The 21146-nt window shown below is 38.5% G+C and overlaps 1 protein-coding gene across 1 annotated transcript in view; it reads right to left on the bottom strand.

Annotated features, from left to right (window-relative positions):
- Positions 1–21146, bottom strand: part of plxna1a (plexin A1a) — a 245298-nt gene that overhangs the window by 52442 nt on the left and 171710 nt on the right. Inside the window, exons 11-12 of the mRNA XM_067370392.1 lie at positions 11276–11372; positions 7288–7478 (exon numbers count right to left, since the gene is read on the bottom strand). Coding sequence (XP_067226493.1) covers positions 7288–7478; positions 11276–11372 — 288 coding nt within the window. The remainder of the gene's footprint in view (positions 1–7287; positions 7479–11275; positions 11373–21146) is intronic.

The raw sequence follows: 21146 nt of genomic DNA, 5'->3' as shown, positions 1-21146 counted from the left end.
GGGAGCAGAAGCCCCTAATGCTGGGCTTGGCGAGACACCTCCCTCCAACCCCCCCTCCATCCATCCTCTAATTGAAACTTATTACCCAGGCTCTCGGATCCACGCTTCAGAGCCGCATGGCACAAGGCAGTGGGATAATGTGATTTATTTAGCCGGATTATTCTCCGTAACGAGGACAGGTGTGGCATGACAAAACAAATATGGTGAATGATGTGTAGTGGTAAGAGCAGGATGGCGCCCCATAACAGCCATCATGAGGTAATTACAGGTACTCTGTACGCCTGATCTCCCGACCACAAGGTCTCCACGGCAACCTGGATCTGGGCCTCGGCTGCATCACTGCCACAATGGCTGGGGTCCTAGGATAGGGACTCCAATGTGTAAAATGAGGTTGCATAGAAAACGGTGAATTCAACAAGTGTGAAATGAGAAAGTTTGCCATAAAATTCAGATTTTCTTGCTAGTAGTGTACGTCCAAAGTAACCATATTCTCAGCCTCACTGAGAAAAGAATTAAAGTAGAAAATTGAATGACAGGAAAAGGAATTCCAATGAAATTTAAAGGTGCCCTAGAATTAAAAATTTAATTTATCTTGGCATAGTTAAATAACAAGAGTTCAGTACATGGAAATGACATACAGTGAGTCTCAAACTCCATTATTTCCTCCTTGTTATATAAATCTCATTTGTTTAAAAGACCTCTGACAAACAGGCGAATCTCAACATAACATTGACTACGTAATAGTTAAGATCATTAATATGTATGCCCCCAATATTTGCATATGCCAGCCCATGTTCAAGCATTACACAAGGGCAGGACGTCTGGATCTGCACAGCTGAATCATCAGACAAGGTAAGCAAGCAAGAACAATAACGAAAAATGGCAGATGGATCGATAATAACTGACATGATCCATGATATCATGATATTTTTAGTGATATTTGTAAATTGTCTTTCTAAATGTTTCATTAGCATGTTGCTAATGTACTGTTAAATGTGGTTAAAGTTACCATCGTTTTTTACTGTTTTCACGGAGACGAGACTGTCATTATTTTCATTTTTTAAACACTTGCAGTCTGTATAATTCATAAACAACTTCATTCTTTATAAATCTCTCCAACAGTGTGTAATGTTAGCTTTAGCCACGGAGCACACAATCAAACTCATTCAGAATCAAATAAACATCCAAATAAATACTATACTTACACAATTAGACATGCTGCATGACGAACACTTTGTAAAGAACAATTTTGAGGGTTATATTAGCTGTGTGAACTTTGTTTATGCACTGTTTAAGGCAAGCGCAAGCTCTGTGGGCGGGGAGCGAGAGCATTTAAAGGGGTCGCAGCCTAAATCTGCGCATATTTAATGATGCCCCAAAATAGGCAGTTAAAAAAATGAATAAAAAAAAATATATGGGGTATTTTGAGCTGAAACTTCACAGACACATTCAGGGGACACCTTAGACTTATATTACATCTTTTAAAAAGATGTTCTACGGCACCTTTAAAAGAATTGCAAAATAAATTCAATGCAGGTGGTCAATAAAAATAAATAAAACTAAACAAAATAAAAAAGCATTTAACTGACCACAGCAAACCAAATAAAATAAAATCTATTTATTTTAATTATTATTTGTTATTATCCATCTATCCACTTTTTTATTTTTAATCTTTGTTCAAGCCTCTTTCAAACCAATATTCACCCTAACAAGGACAGGTAAATTAATTTCTTAGATCTTTTTATTTTAATTCTACATCTTTACATTCAAATTTAAATTGCAATTCTGCACCTTTTTGCAACCTCAAATTCAATTCAGAGTTGGATACATAACTGGCAAGAGCTGGCCAGTTTAAATCGGTTTGGCTGACTTTATGCAACTTCTTTATGCCTGGGACAAGGTGGTAGGGAGTAGAGTTCGAACCAGTCCACTGATCGACGCCTGCTTTCAAACGCTCCCGCCACCACTTTCAAACTCTTGTAGGGAGAACTGATATAATGAGCACTTTTGAGAAAACTATTCACTGGATTCACCAAATTCCCTTAACAGCACAAAAACAAACTGCTGCTGGTTGCATCACACATCGATCAAAACAAGCCAAAATTTGGACCAGACTTTATGCAAGTCTGGCCAAGCAAAACTAAAGTAACCCCAGGAACAGGTCAGTACAGTTACAATGCCTCAGACTGCACTGTACACTGCAACAGCCTGAATAGCAAAATAAATTCAAGCTGTATTAATAGAGCATGTACTGTAAACCGTCTAGTCTTGACCTGAAAATCTCAGAATTTGGACTGAAGACTGTCGCTCGGGATTACACTAAAATTAACCTACATTAGATGTCTTTTATTATGTTCAAAAAACAATTTATACGTTTCTAATTAAATCAGCCTTAGAGCGAAATGATAGATAAAAATAATATCTCTCAACACAAGTGGGAGAGCACTAATATACACACACGTTCTCCCCCAGGACCTTGTTAAATTATACACAGTTAAGTAAATCTCCCTTCATTATCAGCTCTGGGTAACGATACATTTCAAAAAATATATGCAATTACTGAGATTAAAGTGCACCAGAATGCACGAAGCCTCCTGTCGATTTCCAGTGGCGAGAATATTACTGTTTGTGTGTCGCTTTCCCCCCACCCCCTGCCAATGGGTGGGAGGATGACAATGGAGGAGAGTGGGAGGACTCAGAGAAGACGGAGGGTGAAAAGAATAGGGGCAGATTGGGGCATTTGAAGACCCCTGTCTTCCAGATCCCATCCGCCCACAAGCCACCTGCACAGTGAGTGAGGCTTAACGCTTTCCTGATGTTGGGATTGTCTACTGTCTTTCTGTTTGTCAGTCTTTCCCTGATCTTCATCAGCAAGGTGGTCTTTCATCTTTTGGCAAACACAGAAATGCAGCATAGGTAATTCTTTCAAAAAACAATTGACGACAAATTCTACTGGTCGAAACATCTACAGTACGTGTGCTATTCAGCTCTCAGATACGCAAAACACGGTTCTGTCTGGCACCCCCTCTCTATACGTCTGCGGCTGCATGCTTCCTGATGTAATTGAGGTTAAGTGTCTTTGCTTACGGGTACAACAGCTTCACTTGGGATTTCACCCAGAAAACCTCCTATTTATAGAGCCTCCACCAATCTGCTGAAGAATGGAAAAATGCATCAAAGTTCTGCCATATCTGTCGCTTCAGTTATGTAGCTTTGCGGGGCCCTAATTTGCTTCCTTTTTTCCCTATTTTCCCATCCAATGTTGCTAGTTTGTAGCATATGTTCTCAAATCCCTCTCCCCCTAAGCCAATCTTAGAGCCTCGTATAGACCATAGAGTCAAAAATTGGCTTTTTGTACAGAGCGATGCCAATAAGAATACAGCATAACGAAACAAGGAGGGAAAAGTGGTCCGTAATTGGTTTCAGAGGGGTTGTTTTACATGTAGCTTGGTGGCATCCAATCACAAGCAGACTTAGATGGGCAGCAGCAGAAATCCGTCTCCCTAAAGGAACGTGAGGCTTAAGACTATTTTCATTTCGTACCTACATGAAGAGAATGCAAACTGAATCATCCAATCAGACACACTGGTTCTGTCTACCGCCTCTCATTGCCTGTCTCACTTCATCTCGCTGCATGAAAAACAAGGCAGAACAACATGTATATTTTACATATTTCAGTGTCAAAGCTTATCAGTGCTGCTTACTGTTGACAGAGGTGTGATAGGGGTGTGTGTATGTGTGAGAGAGAGAAAATCCGAGATAAAGAAAAGAATGTTCGGCATAACAAACCTTGCTGTTGCCCCTGGTTAGGTGCGCTTTCCTCTGGTGTAATTAGAAATGGAGAAAATCTACACTCTCAGCAAGTTAATGCGATATTGATGCCAAAGTGAAGGGGTGCATTTTGGGAAAAACAAGAGCTGAGAAACAGTATAAGGAGGACTTTTCCTCAAAATTGTCAGGGTTTTTCTACCCAGCATGTCCACCCTGCAACTTTACCATTGAGTAGCTGCCATTGCGATGAATGGGAAGGCTAACGGCTATCTCTGTCCAGGTATTATAGACCTCCTTGGACCATAGAGTGAAAGGGCACAACTTTCACATCAGCAGACTGCTTCAACAGAGACACACAACAGCAGACAATAAGACAGACATAAAGCAAATTCAATTACTACTCATACCCAGGGGTCTCTCTGAAGAGAGAGAGACAGAAAATCCCAGTTTAAATACTCCATTCCAAATGAAATTAGAAGCTTATCCACCGGCTAATATACTAAGTCACACGGCTCTGATGTGAACGGAAAAGAAACGAGGACATGAGTGTGGTAGGAATGGATAAACTACAAGAAAAGGATAAAATATATAGGCATAGCATAATGTTACTTGTGTTAAGAAATGTAATGAAATGTAAATTGTCTATACTGGGCCAATAAATGATTTTGTTGCTCATAGTTTCCAGTGTTGTTATCGTTAAATAAACAAACAGTTTTTTTTAACTGAAATAAAGATGGGAAAAAAAAAATTAAATGAAAAACTAAGACATTTTGAAATGAAACAACTGAAATAAGTTTAATTTAACTGAAATAAAACAAACTAAAATCGAAATAAAATAAGTATATTTATAAATATTCATAAAAACAAAATCTAAGCACAAAGTTACTAAAAAATAAACAAATGAAAAAAATAAATAAATAAAAGCTAATTCAAAATATGAATACAAATAGTATTATATAAAAATACAAAAATAATATTTTCTTTTCTGGAGAAAAAAAGACTTTAGTATGCTAAGTAAACTAATGATGGTACACTTTCCCACTGACTATTTATTAGGTGGTTTGATTTGCATTGCTAAATATCAAATTATTATTCTCACAATTTAATTTAAACCATTTATTGCTACTGTGGCTAATAATGGGCCAACTGGCGACTAACTCCCTTTTATTTACTCACTAAAGGCAATTTTACTCACATTTGGCGAGTGTTTATTTTGGACCCGGTTCACTACCCTCATGCAGTCTCTCTAATAACACCAGAGCTGTACCACAAATGTCCAAAAATGAGCCTATGAAGGACGTACACCCTCTGTTGCTGTTTTACAGAGTTTTGTAGGTTTGAACACATTTAGCGCACTGTACTTCTATCCTTCACAGCTTTATTTCCGTTCACTTTAGCTACTTTAGCTTAAATCAAACATGGCGATCAACATGTCATGTCAATGATGTTATGATCACGAGATGCTAGAACATACAATGCTTGACATCATGTATCTAATAGCACCATCTGAATCGAGAGCTGCTGTAGAGGGGAAAATCTGTCAATACAAACTTAAATTTAGTCTGTTCCTCACACAAAGCTATCGTACAACTTCAGAAGACTTGCTGTAGGTCTGATTTTGGGCCTGTGGTCATCACAACAACCGTTCAAACTGGTCAGCTGATTCCATGCGGACTGAAAACAAGCGTACGCCATTCCCTTTCTTTGTCTGTACCTCTTCCTTTTCTGTTTCTCCCTCCATTCAAGCTTTCAGCTCTGGTTATAGAGCGATAAGTAAGCAGAGAGACAGGCATGAGCTAATGGATTAGCAACTGTGCCACTGGCAATTACCCAGTATCAGGGGCTAATCTTACTGAGAGACACCGCTGTCTCTCAGACTGCCAGCTGCCAACACTGGCACACCGCAGTATATTAGCATCAATCCACCGCTGCACGGCAATAAAAGCACAGCAAGAGATTTGTTTGGCACAGCCACTGTGGAAAACGTAAGATGGAGGTCCTTTGTTTTGTTTTTTCTTCTTAGATTAAGAGTGTCAGAGTTATAGAAACTGAAAAACAGTACAGCATTGCCATCATTAGCATACAGGAAGTAAACGTATGGCTTCTCAGAACGTACATTTATGATAAGATGGGAAGTGGGAAACAACAAATATTTGTTAAAATCCCTTCTAATTTATAGTGTTACAAAAGATTCCCTTCCACAAAAGGATCTTTATAGTGGCAAAAGGAGGGCTAAGAGATGAAATATCTTCGACAATTTGCAGTGCTACATATCATCGAGTAAATGCTGTAAACATCAGCTTTCTGTATGTATATAGGGCTTTCGCAACGGGTAGTTATAGGAACTAAATGTTCCCCTAATGCCATTTTCCTTTTTGCATTCGCACCGCCAGTGGGAACTCTAACGTAAACCGCGCTTGTTGTTGTAACTTTTATTTTGACGGTGCAGGATTAATCAGTATATGAAAAAGTATTAGTGTTTGCCGTGTGGTTGATGTCCAATGTCGCTAGCTGAGCAGAAATACATAATCATGTTTCGCTTGGTCCCCTTAAAGTCATGCTAGATATTCACCTTTGCGTAAAAGTTCAGAGGTCTATCTATAACTGTTTTCCATGTTCGTAGAGTTAGTTTGTGGAGTAAATATATAGGCTATAATTTGTGTATGTACACAGCTTTTTTTTAAAAAAAAAAAAGGTGGGCACTGGTGTTTCGCAGGGGTTCGGGCAATTATTGTACACTTACATCACTAGTTCCTATTGAGCTCCGCCAAAAGGCGTAGAAGGCCTAGAACTAAATTCATTCTCAGTTCCTGTGGTGCAAAAAAGTGGGTATTTCCTCCATTAGTTCTATGAACTATGAAAAGGTTCCTTCGGTGCAAAAGCCCCATATGTCTTATCACTGTTTTCCATGTTCGTGGATTAATTATATGTAAACTGCGTCTAAAATGGAGCTGGTGTTACGTATGGCATGCGTTCGGCCAATCAGCGTACACTTACATCACTGGTAGTTCCTATGGTGCTGGGTTAGACCCTACTCTGAAGTAGGAGCTAATTTAGTTGTCCAAAAAGGCATAACTAGAACTAAAATCGTTACAAGTTTATGTGGTGCAAATGCTAAAAATCGGGTACTTCCACCAATAGGAACTATGAAAACGTTCCTCTGGTGCGAAAGCCTCTTATAGCGTTGCTGCAAGAACCTCCTTTCAGACCCTTTATATTTAAGAGTGTAACAGATGATACTTTAATTGTATACACTGAACTGAACAACCTAAAAATGTAAAAAATAACCTTTAATAGAACCATAGAGCTACTCAAAAAACGTATACAGTAAAACATTTATTTGACAGATTCTTTGCTGAACATAAGATGCAAAGAAATGTTGATGAACCTTCATTTTCAACACTGCTCCACAAAAACAACACCTGTTAAATGCTCACACAATAAAAAGTGTGTTTGACAGCCTTGTAAATAGTGAATGTGTTAAATGGGGTGTGACAGAATGGGAACGAGTGTTACCTTGTTGATTTTGGGGTGCGCACAGCGACTGTTTCCTGCACTGGGGTGCATCCAGGTGCTCTCTGGAGGAGCACACTCCTGTCTCAGCGAACACTTCTTCTCCTGCACGCACCAGCCGCAGTCAAACCGGGGATCCGCTTTCAAACACATCCCACAGCTGTCCCGCATGGCGTAACACTTGTACAGGTGCGCTGTCGAGAGAAACAGAGATAAAGAGAAGGATAAATAAGCAAGCAGAGCAGAGGACAAAACCTGCGACCGCACATCAGATGAATTCTTCATTAACGTGCCAAGTTGCTTGGCAACCATAAACCATCTACAGTTGAGCTAATGAACTGTAATACTCAACTGAAGAAGAGTTTATTGCGCTTATTAGGCTTAATAAATGTGATTATTTTCAAACATCAGTGTCTTTTATCTTATATTGCCGTTGCCGCTGTTTTAGTTGTGAGTTTCATGTACATCTCACAACGAGCCTAGATACATCCGTTTACTGTGGTAAAACCATGCAAATCCTTATGAGTGGCTTTTTAATTTAATGCACTGAAAAAAGCAGTACCATGGTTAAGTGATGTATCAGATGGTTTATTGATGGTCTAAAAAATAATCTGAAAATTTGAGCAAAAAAACAAAACAAAACAAAACAAAACAAAAACAAAAAAACAGCTAAAACCACACTTTGCTGGTTTAAGATTGGTTTTAGCTGGTTCGTCAATGGGTGTCCAAGCATGACCAGCTGAAGAAGCGGTCAAAACCCTCTTAAACCAGCCTGTAAAACTAGATATGAAAGAGAGAGAGAAGAGATGTCGCTGCAAGAAGGAGGGGAAGTCAACTGACAGGAGGAGAGATTAAAAATTGTATGATGTATGAAACAAAGGTATCACCTCAGCTACCGCTAGCAATTAGCAAATTACAGATGTTAAATTCCCATTGTAAAGAGAAAGATGGCAGATTTTTCATGGATCCCTGGAGCTTCATGGGACTGGGTGAATGTTCTGTTGCCTGAGTGTCTTAGACTGCCGCCGGACTTCAAAGGCGACAGCGTATCCATCCGTCTCAGCCTCATGCTAATCTGATTAGCCACGGCTAAGCTTAAAAGTAGCGCTGCGCTAATTAAACTGAACCAAATGAATGATTTAATTACATTAACATTTCCACTTTACAGCAGGGCAAAGCTGGGGTTTTTCTCTGGCAGCGTGCTGAAGATGGATAAATTTATTGTGCTATAAAGACAGCGTTGAAATAGAGAGAGAGAGAGAGAGAGGGAGAGAGAGAGAGAGAGAGAGAAATACACTACAAAAATATCTCAACATCCTGAAAACAAGATAGTTTACATAGTTTGAAAGTTGCATAGATATTAAGACTATTTAGAGAATATGCATTGAATTCTTTTCTCTTTTTTTAAACAAATCTAACTATTTAGTGAGATTTATGCTTAAAACAATGTCAATGTGGTTAAAAAAATAATTTCAAGATGTTTTTCTTTGCATATATTTTCTTTTCATATTTTATGCAATTTTTATTCAAGTAAATTGATCTTGTTTTAAGGATGTAGACATGTTTATCTGGAAAAGAAAAACAAATAAGGATTAATACTTTTAATAATAATTTTATTATTTATTTGCAGTACAGACATCCTTTCAAGACACCATAATCTCTTGTCAAGCACATCATTTTTATCTATATACTATTCAAAAGTTTGGGGTCAGTACTTTTTTTTTTCATATTTAAAAAAAAAAAAATCTCTTATGCTCACTAAAGCTGCATTTATTAGATCGATATTACAATTTAAACAAACTGTTTTATATTTTAATGTATTTCTGTGTAGGCAAAGCTGAATTTTCAGCATCATTACTCCAGTCTTCACATGATCCTTCAGAAATCATTCTAATATGCTGATTGGCTTGTCTGGCTATCACCAGACCAAGCTCAATTTAAAATTGAACATTGGTCTGGGGAGTTTGCTATATATTTCCTACTGCACAAGAGGCGTGATCAACAAGCATTATTCACGCAACTGGATAGTCCTTCAACCAATCAGATCAACGATCCGGGTGACGTACTTTTGCAGAGCGATGCGAAAACTCCAGACAGGCTTAGTTTGTATTGGTTTGTAGCATTGATCAGCGGTTTGCAGAAGCAACAATGGCATCGAGCGATTTTTGCAGGTTGTGCAAAAAAACATGAAAGTGAGTGATATTTACACCTACTCGAGCGATTTGTTTGCTAAACTAAAGAAGTCATTTAGCATCGTTGAGAGGTTAAAAGGAATTGGATTGACGGTCTTGCGAGAGACTTCATCGTGTTATACCCGCCCAGAGCAATAGAAAGAGCTCTGTACCCGCCAATAGCGAGCAAGGTGGATAAGCCAGTCTGTGATTGGTTCCCACAAAAGTGTAACAGATGCAGCAGAAATGAATGTACGGGTTTCCAGACTGAGTTGCCGGGTGAAATCAAATCGCCGGCAGATCAGGCTGGGTTTACCCAGTCTACTGATTGGCTGCTCAAGAAACATTTCTTATTACACTCTAAAAAATAAAAACAACCCAAGTTGGGTTGAAAATGGGCAAACCCAGCAATTGGGTTGTTTTAACCCAGTGGTTGGGTTAAATGTTTGCCCAACCTGCTGGGTAGTTTTATTTAACCCAACTACTGATTAAAAATTACTACATTGTGGCTGGCTTAAAATGAATCCAAAATAGGTGAGAAATTAAAAATCAGACACATAATTACTAGAGGCAACAATAATAATCAAAAGGTGTACATGTATTAATAAACAATTTAATAAATGTTTATTGTTTATTATTCATTATCTTATTAATAAATGCTCATTTATTAAACATATTAATAAATGTTAATTTCCAGCATATTTTGGGTTCATTTTAAGCAAGTAATACAGTAATTTGTATACAACAGTTGAGTTAAATAAAACTGCCCAGCACGTTGGGCAAACATTTAACCCAACCACTGGGTTAAAACAACCCAATTGCTGGGTTTGTCCATTTTCAACCCAACTTGGGTTGTTTTTAACCCAGCATTTTTTTAGAGTGTATGATCAATGTTGAAAACTTTGTGCTGCTTAATATTTTTTGTTGAAACTGATAGTTTATCATGATTCTTTGATGAATACAAAGCTCAAAAGAACAGTATTTTTTAAAATATAAATCTTTTGTAACAGTATAAATGTATGTCACTTTTCATCAATTTAATGTGCCCTTACTATCCCCAAACTTTTGAACAGTAGTGTTATTGACATGTAATCATAAAAAGAAAGGACATTTACGAATCAATTTACTTGTACTCCATCCAACCGACGTGAAACATTTATCAGTTCTACCTTTTGAAACCGACCAGATGAAGGCATCTTAGTAGACAGGATGTTACACACATTGGATCTGGGTGCGTCATAATGTCTTCCTATCTCCATATACAAAAGCATTTTTCAGATTTTTTTGACAGCAAAGAGACGGGAAAAACAAGAACGGAAAAGCGTGGCACTCGTTACCATCACTCAAGGTGCTGAGAGCTTGATTTTGTCCAGGTGTGGCGATCTACTGGATGGCCCTCCAGAGTCACCATTCACTCAGCACTCTAAACAGCTCCTTACCAGCCTGACACTTGAAATATTAGCAGCAAATGGACTTGGACTCGACCCAAAATTACCAAAGCGGTCATTTTGAGTTACTCGAAGAGTTAGGCCGAAGCATCGAGGTGGTGATGTGAACCCATAACCACACTTTCTCAATTGCCACCCTTTTATTCCTTCTGAATGAGGGTTTCACATGGTTTCTCATTGTTTAGCAGCGGCGAGCTGCAGTCACAGCTCAGGAAGGAACAGATAAGCTGTATGGAGAGCAGTGAGGCCTGACATGCAGCCAAGCATAAAACGGCCCTAATTCATCTTCACAGACATACTGGAGAGAGGTGGGGATACTACAAAAAGAGTGACTATAGAGGAACGGATGTGTCAGACTGAGGCGAGGTTTACCTTGGATATTGTAGGGGTTGTCAATGACGAAATCTCCATTCCACACAACTGAGAGGTCCACCGGCAGGTCGCTGATGTCATTCCCTTCATAGTCATACTGGAGAGAGAGAGAAAATAAACATAGATATGACTCCATGCTGTTCATCACACTTGATAACTGATGTTTTCTGACTTCAGTTTGTACTATACCAGCCTCCATCAACTAAAATTCCCATCAAAAAATAAAGCAAAACATCACAAAAGCTCATGTGTTATAGTGATTTTACCACAGGTAAGGGGTGTTCAACACTTTTCAATAAATACATTTTATAAACACTTTTGCAACAAATGTTAAAGACTGAGCTATGGGTTTGAATATGATTCACAGATTTTCCCATCCCACTCGTCCTGCTTATCACCATCATTTTCTGTCTTTACAGTGTGTCTTTCCACCAAAAAGACAAAAAGGCAGCAAAAAAAAAAAAAACTATTAAATGACACATTGAATTTGCAACATTTTCAGATCCGATAACTCCCACTTCCTGTCATCACTTCCTGCTCTCTCTCTATAGTGTTTATCCTGTAAAAAGACAAAAAACAGACAAAAAAAACAACAAAACAAAACGAAAAAACGTTGACATTACTCAATCCCATTACCCTCACTTCTCACTATTACTTCCTGTCCTCTATCTATCTAAATTTTGTCTTTCTATCCATTAAAAAGACACATTGCGCTTTGGTGTTTATGCGGGAAATACAATTTTAAACCTGACCTTTTCCCTTTATTTTTAGCCATAATTTCATGTCCACTCTCTACTAAAAAGACATGGGGGAAATGGACACAGTCAACTGTAGTTTATGCAGGAAATGAGGGCTTGAATTTAGCTTGCAACATTTTCCGATTACCTTTACCTACACTTCTCACCATCTTTTCCCATCCTCTCCCTACAGTGTTGATAAAATAATAAAAATAACACATTGCACTATGGTACGGGAAATACAGTTTTGAATCTGACTTTTATTTCTGAACCATTTATTCCTATTTCTAGTCATAATTTCCTGTTCTCTCTCAACTAAAAAGACAAAAATATTCAAAATAACAAAAAAGGCTGTACACATTCAGCTGTGGTGTTCACGTAGGAAATTTGAGTTTGAATCTGGCTCGCAACTAATTTCCTGTCTTCTCTCTAATAAAAAATAAAAAAAAGACAAAAATTTACAAAATAACACACACAAAATATTGCTGGACACATTCAAGCTCATATGCAGGAAATGAGAGTTTGAATCTGGCTCGCAACATTTTTCAATACCCATTACTCACGCAGCTCAACCATTTAATGTCCTCTCTCTACGTGCGTAGAAAAAATATGCTAAAAAAAGGCCCAAAATAATACTAAAAGAAAATAATTGCTGGACATTTAGCTGTGAAGCTCACACAAAACATAAGAGTTTGAATCCAACAATATTTGTCAATCCACTAAAACGACCTAAAATAAAACAAAAAACCCTTCAACACAAGACAAAACAACAAACAAATCCCCCTCAAATACATTTAAGTGTGAATGCCTCCAATTCAACGTGACCATATTGTTGTGGAGCGCATCAGTGATTTACTGCACTGATCCTGACATGCAACTGGGGGCCGCCGGGATGAAGAGCGTTCAGAAAAACGCACGCAAACCGTGTTCTGGTGCACAGCTCGAGCTCAGCCCTGCTGAAATGGCAGCGAATGAATGAAACATGCTGGCTTATCTCGCTCCATGTAAATCTTGCCATTTAAGAGTGTATCCTTGAGAGAGGGAGAAAGAGAGTGAGACGGATAAAACGGAGAGAGCAACAGAGTGAGACGGACAGCGAAGGAGAGACAAGTCAGGATTCTCATCACGCAATTGTGAGACTGTCAGATCAATATGGGGGGAGGTGAAAACACTCCACCCTGACAGCAGCCTCCTTCTCTACGGCCCCTCTCATTCACACACACTCCTTACAAGCGCTGATAAACAGCAGCAGACATTCAGCACACTTACAGACGAGGTTCTAGTATCAGAAACCGTCTCATCAAGCAAAGCTACTGACTCAGAACCCTGCAGCGCGCAGAGAGAAATGCGATTTGTCTGTGCGTGCCCGGCCATTTCTGGATGAGCTGAGGGGTCGGGGAGCGCATGGGAAAGAGGAAGCGAGATGGAAACGGGGTGAAATAGAATGAGGGCGTGTGGGAGAGCTCAAAAAATCTAAATTACAGAGCGGAAGCCATTAATTTACACATGAAACAAGTGGCGGAGTTTAGGCGTGAAGCGTGTTGCTGGGACTTAAGTGAAATTGGCATTTCCAATTTGCTTTCTGACACATCTGATTTGGCTTCAACTGTCTCCAACATATACACACACATGTGCAAATACACACACACACACTTAATGGCTGACCACTGAGGCTGAGGTAGTTTTTTTAAAGACTACCTGAACATACAAAATACATGTCAAGCCAGTTTTGTTGTGCATTTCAAATGTGCATCATTGAATGTAACATCAAAACAGAGTTTTTGTGCAGAAACCTTTTCAAACGCCAACCTCTCATTTAGTGTATTAAAGGGTTAGTTCACCCAAAAATGATTGAAAATTATGTCACTAATTACTCACCCTCATGTCGTTACACACCCGTAAGACCTTCGTTCATCTTTGGAACACAAATTAAGATATTTTTGATAAAATCCGATGGCTCAGTGAGGCCTGCATTGCCATCAAGATCATTTCCTTTTTCAATGCCCAGAAAGCTACTAAAGACATATTTAAAACAGTTCATGTGACTACAGTGGTTCAACCTTAATGTTATGAAACGACAATGAAGCTTCGAAACTTTATGAATCTTTTGTTTCGAATCAGTGGATCGGATCGCATTTCAAACTGCCAAAGTCATGTGAACTATTGAAATTTCGTAACACTTATGACGTAGCGAAGCATTGAAGCCATGAAATCATGTGATTTTGGTGCTCCAAACCATTGATTCGAAACTTCATGAAGCAGTGTTTTGAAATCGCCCATCACTAGATATTGTTGAATAAAGTCGTTGTTTTGTTTTTTTGGTGCACAAAAAGTATTCCCGTCGCTTCATAACATGAAGGTTGAACCACTGTAGTCACATGAACTGTTTTAAATATGTTTTTAGTAGCTTTCTGGGCACTGAAAAAGGATTGTTCACATTGAGTTGACAGTTTTAATGTTCTTGTTTCCTTTTGTTTATTTTCAATTTCTGAGGTGAATTATCCATTGTCGCTTTCAGTATGGCTATAAAGGTCACGCAAAATGATATTCAATGTGACTGTTTTCAAAGAAAGAAAACACACTAGTCCATATACTGTGTCGTATTTGTTATCTTTCAAACTGATGGAAAGGATTTTAAATTATCTGTTAATGTTTATAAAATCTAGTTAACGCAACACAGCAAACGTTAACAGTGAGCATAGGACCGGTTTTGTTCACACTGCACATAAATCAGATTTTTTTCTCCTTCAAATCTGATCTTTATGACTTTACCCGTCTGTCATGTTGCAAGTGATGAAATCAGGTCCGTTTGTTCTGACAGTGCAGTCAATATCCGGTATATCCACATTGGTTGCTGCAGTACTGATTTAAGTGTCAGCGCGACAGCGAGAGACTTACTTCTACTATAACTGAGTAGCTGTCACTGTGGAAAGCGAGGACGGAAAACTGAAAATTGCCTTTGCTCATGTCCATCATGACATCTCGCCATGATGAACTCAAGAGGCGCATCAGACAACATAAGCATCAGAGAGATTACAGCACTATTGACACGTTCATACATAGACCGTGTCTGAAACCTCTCACGTGTTCACTCATTCACCATTTAATAGATTAATGCCACATCTGAACACTAACGTTTAAACGCTTGGGGTTCGTAGGTTTTTATAAATGCCTCAACGAGGCTTCATTTATTTGATTAAAAATACAGTAAAAACAATTTTTATTACAATTTAAAGTAATTGTTTTCTATTTTAATATATTTTAAAATGTAATTTATTTCTGTGATGACAAAACTGAATTTTCAGCATCATTACTCCAGTCTTCAGTGTCACATGATCCCAGAAATCATTCTGCTGATTTGCTGCTCAAGAAACATTTCTTATTATTATCAAATCAATGTTGAAAACTGTTGTGCTGCTTAATATTTTTGTGTAAACTGTGATTCATTTTTTTCAGGATTCTTTGATGAATAGAAAGCTTAACCCTCTGATGCTCTTGGCGTGTCAGTCAAAAATAACTGGATTTTTTTTTATTTTTTTATTAATATTATTTCAATGAAATGAATGTACTATATTTTAGTTTGATAATGTTTTTCATTTAATATTTTGTGGTACTAAATTATATTTACACTGTAGTTATAATCCATTTATTCACTTTTTGAGCATAGACCTGAAAATAAAACTTCCAATTTAAACTGTCATAAAATTTGAACGCTTTAGAGCTCAGACTTCATTTTGATCTCTTTTCAAAAGTGAAAAAGGTTTAAAAAAGGTAAAAAAAAAAAAGTTAACTTACAAAAAGTTATGGAATTTTATGTTTATTGTTATGAAAAATGCACAAAAAACTATTTTCAAATTTTATATGAAATATACATTTTCAAAAACACATTTTATTCTAAAACGGCAAGAAAAATCAAAGTCATAAATCTAAACAAGTTATATTCCAAATTTGAGCTTGATATCTCAAAAAAATTAGCTTTCAGTAAGATTGTATTTGGCCACAGTACCAGTTTTTACTAGATGAAATTCATCTCCCATTAATTTCCAATGCAGTCATTTTTGACCACGAGGAGCACAAGTGTGACTATTTTTTTCAGGACCATTTAACATTTTCAAATCATGTTCATTATTTATTTTATTTATTTATTTATTTTTGTGTGTGTTCAAAATTTTGGCCAAAAATGAGCGAAGAGCACCAGAGGGCTTAAAGAACAGTATTTGTTTGAAATAGAAATCAAAGATTTAGAAATAGAAATCTTTTTTAACAATATAATAGTCTTTACTGTCACCTTTGATCAATTGAATGCATTCTTTATAAATAAAAGTATTAATATGACAATAAACAATGAACAATTTTTACTGACCCCAATATTTTGAACGGTAGTGCAATTGAAATGTATAGACAAAAATCAGATTTTAAATCAGATTTCAAACCCTTATATGAATATGATTTAATGTGGTTGGTTCAGATTACAAACAACTAAACCAATTTGCCACTTGACTTGTGAATGGCATTAATCCAATTTCAAATTATGTGGATAAATGTGAACAGTATTTAAAAATAAGATTTGATGTGGTTAGTTACAAACATCTAAACAGATTTGAGTCGGAGATGGCAATAAAAATAATAATAAAAAAAAAAATAAATCAGATGTTTGCAGCCTGTCTGAATGAAACCAAAGAGTCAGTTGACGACTCTTTGAAAGGCACAAGGTCAAGGGTAAACCGCTAAACACCCTCGAGTCACAAGGCCTTTCTTCTGACAACCAATCATTGGCAGCTTCTCTCAACGCTCCAATTTGATCAAACACATCCTCCACACAGACCGCAGATGACCTCCACGCTTACAAACACACATTCTTCCCTAAGCAGACATGTGAACCCTCACACTCCTCCTGCCTACGTCTCATCACCAGCGTCCCAGCTCCATTAAACTTTAAAGAGCTCCAGCTGTCCTCCCACACATACGTCGTGTCTTAACAACGGCCGGCGCTGTTCTCCGAGGGCCGTCCAAAAACATAGCTATGATTTATTCATATCATCATTAACATGCCTTTGACATTACACTAGGCGCTCACCTCAGTCAAACAATCGGCATATTCGATGCTAATCGCGGCGGTAACATCATGTGACTGAGGTCATGTGACTTTCGGTGACCACAAAATGGCTGGAAACAACTAAAGAGTGCATTGTTCTTTAGAAAAAGGTCACATATGCAGCATTTATCGAAAAGGTGGTTGAAAACAACGGCCTCTGTTTCATGAGAGAGGGCAGTGTGAGAGGAGCTCAGGGAGAACTCTGCGTCTACTTGAGACTGGATGAATAATAACGCTCATTATTCAGCCCGTGGTCATCATGGAGACATGGCGGAGAGTAATTAATTGCTTGTGCAAGTGTGAGTTCCCATGAGGCCGATGCAGGCCTCCAACACAAGGTGAGGAGAAACACGCACATGACCCAATTAAGAATAACCATGATCCGGCAACTTATTCCATACGCGCCGAACCTCGCACACATGCATACGCGGTCTTTAAAAAAAGCCCCTCAGGTGCTGAGCTGACATGACAGGTGATGATAAATGTCAAATGTCTGCTAGACTGTGACTTTCTCTATACATTCTTCTCTTTGTGATCACAACGCCCACACCATGCCATGGTTAATGATGTGTGTTTCAAAATTAAAAAATAAAAAGTGGCTAAAAAACTCAAAATACCATATCCTGGCACACATTTCACCTCAGAAAAAGAGAATGAATGAATAAATAAATTTAAGCCTGTAACCTATAAAAGCCTATATTCTGCATAGTGACATTTTCATGACAATTACATACATTTCCCCCCAATTCCCCATTACCATAATGCACCAGGACATTTTTTAAAATTCACATTATTCTCATAGGTGATACTTTTTACTGTCATTTTTTCTTTTTCTTTCTTGCATTCAAATTTTGTAACACATTTAGTTTTTATTTTTATTGCAGAGAGAAATGTGCCAATCATGAAAATTAAATGCAACAATAGGTGTGTTTGACATCATGCGGCACTGCGTAGACCGTTTGGCGAGATTTGCCGCTTGCAGTCGGGGGCAAAATTGAAAAATGGAGCTGTCAAGTCAGACACTTTCTGCTTCCCGTAGTGACACTCACACTGTGTTTATGTAGTTTATCACAGACAAAGTGGATTTTTTAGATGTCTTCAATAAAGTGGGTCTACATATTCTTTTATCAGAGTTATTTTGATAAACATGATACAATTTAACATTATGGTTACATGAAAAGAGTTTTTACTGTTATAAAACCATGGATGTGTAACATTGTCAAGACGATCTACTGAAGTTCAAACTGAGCATTAGAATGGGGAAGAAAGGCGATTTAAGTGACTTTGAATGTGGCATGGTTGTTGGTGCCAGGTGGGCTGTTTGGACTATTTCAGAAACTGCTTATCTTCTGGGATTTTCATGTGCAACCATATCTAAGGGTTTACAGAGAATGGCCTAAAAAAGTGAAAATATATACAGTGAGCGGCACTTCTTTGGGCGAAAATGCCTTGTTGATGCCAGAGGCTGGGGGCTCGTCCGGGATATTCCCACAAAATGCGTGACTGAGAATGGAGAATGGAGGAGAATAGCCAGACTGGTTCAAGCTGACAGAAAGGCAACAGTAACTCAAATAACCACTTGTTACAACTGAGGTCTGCAGAAGAGTATCTCTGAACATGTCGAATCTTGAAGCAGCAGAAGACCACGCCGGTGCCACTCCTGTCAGCTAAGAACAGGAAACAGGCTACAATTTGCAAAGGCTCACCAAAATTGGACAATAGAAGATTGGAAATATGTTGCCTGGACTGGTGGTGTAATGGTGTGAGGGATATTTTCTTGGCACACTTTGGGCCCCTTAGTACCAATTCCTGAGTACTGTTGCTGACCATGATCATGCCTTTATGACCACAGTGCACCCATCTTCTGATGGCTACTTCCAGCAGAATAACGCATCATGTCACAAAGCTCAAATCATCTCAAACTGGTTTCTTGAACATGACAGTGACTTCACTATACTCAAATCCTCCAGTGACCAGATCTCAATCCATTAGAGCACCTTTGGGATGTGGTGGAACGGGAGATTCGCATCATTGATGGGCAGTCGACAAATCGCTCAAGCACCCACAAAAACATATTTTTTTTCCTTTTCATTTTGATCTAATATATGACCAGGGTCAACACAATAAATCTGACTGTTCTTTAAGAGACAAAACATTTCATCAATCACTTTGATGCAATTTCTGCAGCATCTTTTGCCACTTATCACGCAAACTGCAAGGGAAAATATCCCCCAAAAATACTAGTAAAACAGCTTTGCGGAACACAGGCTGGAACTACACACTGACCTTAAAAGAGAACAAGAAAGCATGAGACTAACTTCTGAACATGATAAAAGACAAAAAGAACTCCACTTATTATGTATCCAGTTGTAATAAACCCAAAAGGTGTAAGCAGTTGTGCATGTACAATAGTCTGAGAATAGAGAAACATATGAGTTGTATAGGTCCTCTTTCTTTCCCTCTCCACCTGCATGCCCAAAATGCATAATTACCCTCACAGGGGAAAATGAATGGAGGCCAGAAATAGAGAGACACACTGGGCATCTCCCCAGCCTGCGCCCGTCCTCTGCTGGCAAGCCCATTGATCAGGGGGATGGAGGAAAGGAGAGAGCGTACAGATACGTGCGGGTGAGGCAGGAGATTCCGGGTCCATGGGGCTGGAAAGTGCCGATGTTAACAAAACAGAGCAGCTGCTGGAATGCGAGGAGGGAGGGAAGGAAAAAAAACGCCGCCTTTTGTGTGGGTCAGTCTTATATAATTAGTCATTTTGATAGCATACCTGTGCGCTTGGGTAAAAATAACACATCAGCACATCAGGAGGGGTTTTAAACACACGCACACACACACACACACACACACACACACACACACACACACACACACACACACACACACACACACACACACACACACACACACACACACACACACACACACACACACACACACACACACACACACACACACACACACAACATCCAATGTACTGTTTGGTTCCTATTGAACGACATTTCAATGTCATTGTTAATTGTCAATAAGGTCAAAAAGGCAATAATAAATATAGTCAAATATATTTTTAATTATATATATATTTGTATATTTAATTGTGTGTATCAAAACATACATAACATACATTGCAAAATATCCAATGGGGTTGTTTTTTAAATTTTAAAGAACTCTTTATGCAAAAAGGTTCTACATATGGAGAAATGTCATAACTGTATAATACTTTTAACAAATTGTGCGGTACGAGTAAATTTTAATACTTATTGTTAGTTGTTTGTTCAAATCACTACAGTAATTCCAAGTACTAGTGTTACTTGACAAACAGAACTAATTTTGAAATAAAAAAAAAAGAGTTGTCATTATGTATTTGTAGCTCATTATGCAGAGTTATTTTATTGGTGCAACCGCTGTGTAGTTTTTTGCAGTGAGAGTCATTTTGTCAAGTGGCTGGAGCTCTTGAATTCAGCTCTGAGCTCTTGGTGAATCTTCTTCCTAGCAGGAGCTCGGCTCCACAGGAGCATCTGACACACTCTTAACCCCGCTGTGGGAAGCAACGGAGACTCCTCCAGTTATTCACCTCTCCCTCTCGCCCCAACATAGGAAAGCTGCTTTCCGCTCCCTTCCTCAAAAATGATGACCCTTCTCCTCCTGAGCTCATTTTCCCTCCTTCCTTTCAATCTTTTTTTCCCCTCAAAGTGTTTGGGGAGGAACTGGTGTGTTGAGTCTGAAGCAAAGCATCTCTCTGCTGCATGGCTGCAATTCATCATCATTTTATCTACGACGGCTTTTAATTGGATCCTATCAAACTCTCCCGATAGTCCTCATTTTGCTGTAGACGGCATAGAGGAGATTCTGGATGAGATTTTTCTTCCCTTTCCCCCTCAGTTCCTTTCCATCATTGTGTTTTCTCTGTCAGTCTCTCGTTCTCTCTCTCCGGTCATTTATCTGAGCTGAAGGTAATGTTGTAAAGCAGAGTCTGATACCATCAGCCTGTTCTGTTCATCTCCTGGGTCCTGAGCTGGGGCGCTCAGAG

The sequence above is a fragment of the Chanodichthys erythropterus genome, chromosome 20, assembly GCF_024489055.1.
Source record: "Chanodichthys erythropterus isolate Z2021 chromosome 20, ASM2448905v1, whole genome shotgun sequence".
NCBI lineage: Eukaryota > Metazoa > Chordata > Actinopteri > Cypriniformes > Xenocyprididae > Chanodichthys > Chanodichthys erythropterus.
The sequence above is the reverse complement of the archived record's forward strand: the minus strand, read 5'-3'. Positions and strand labels throughout refer to the sequence as shown.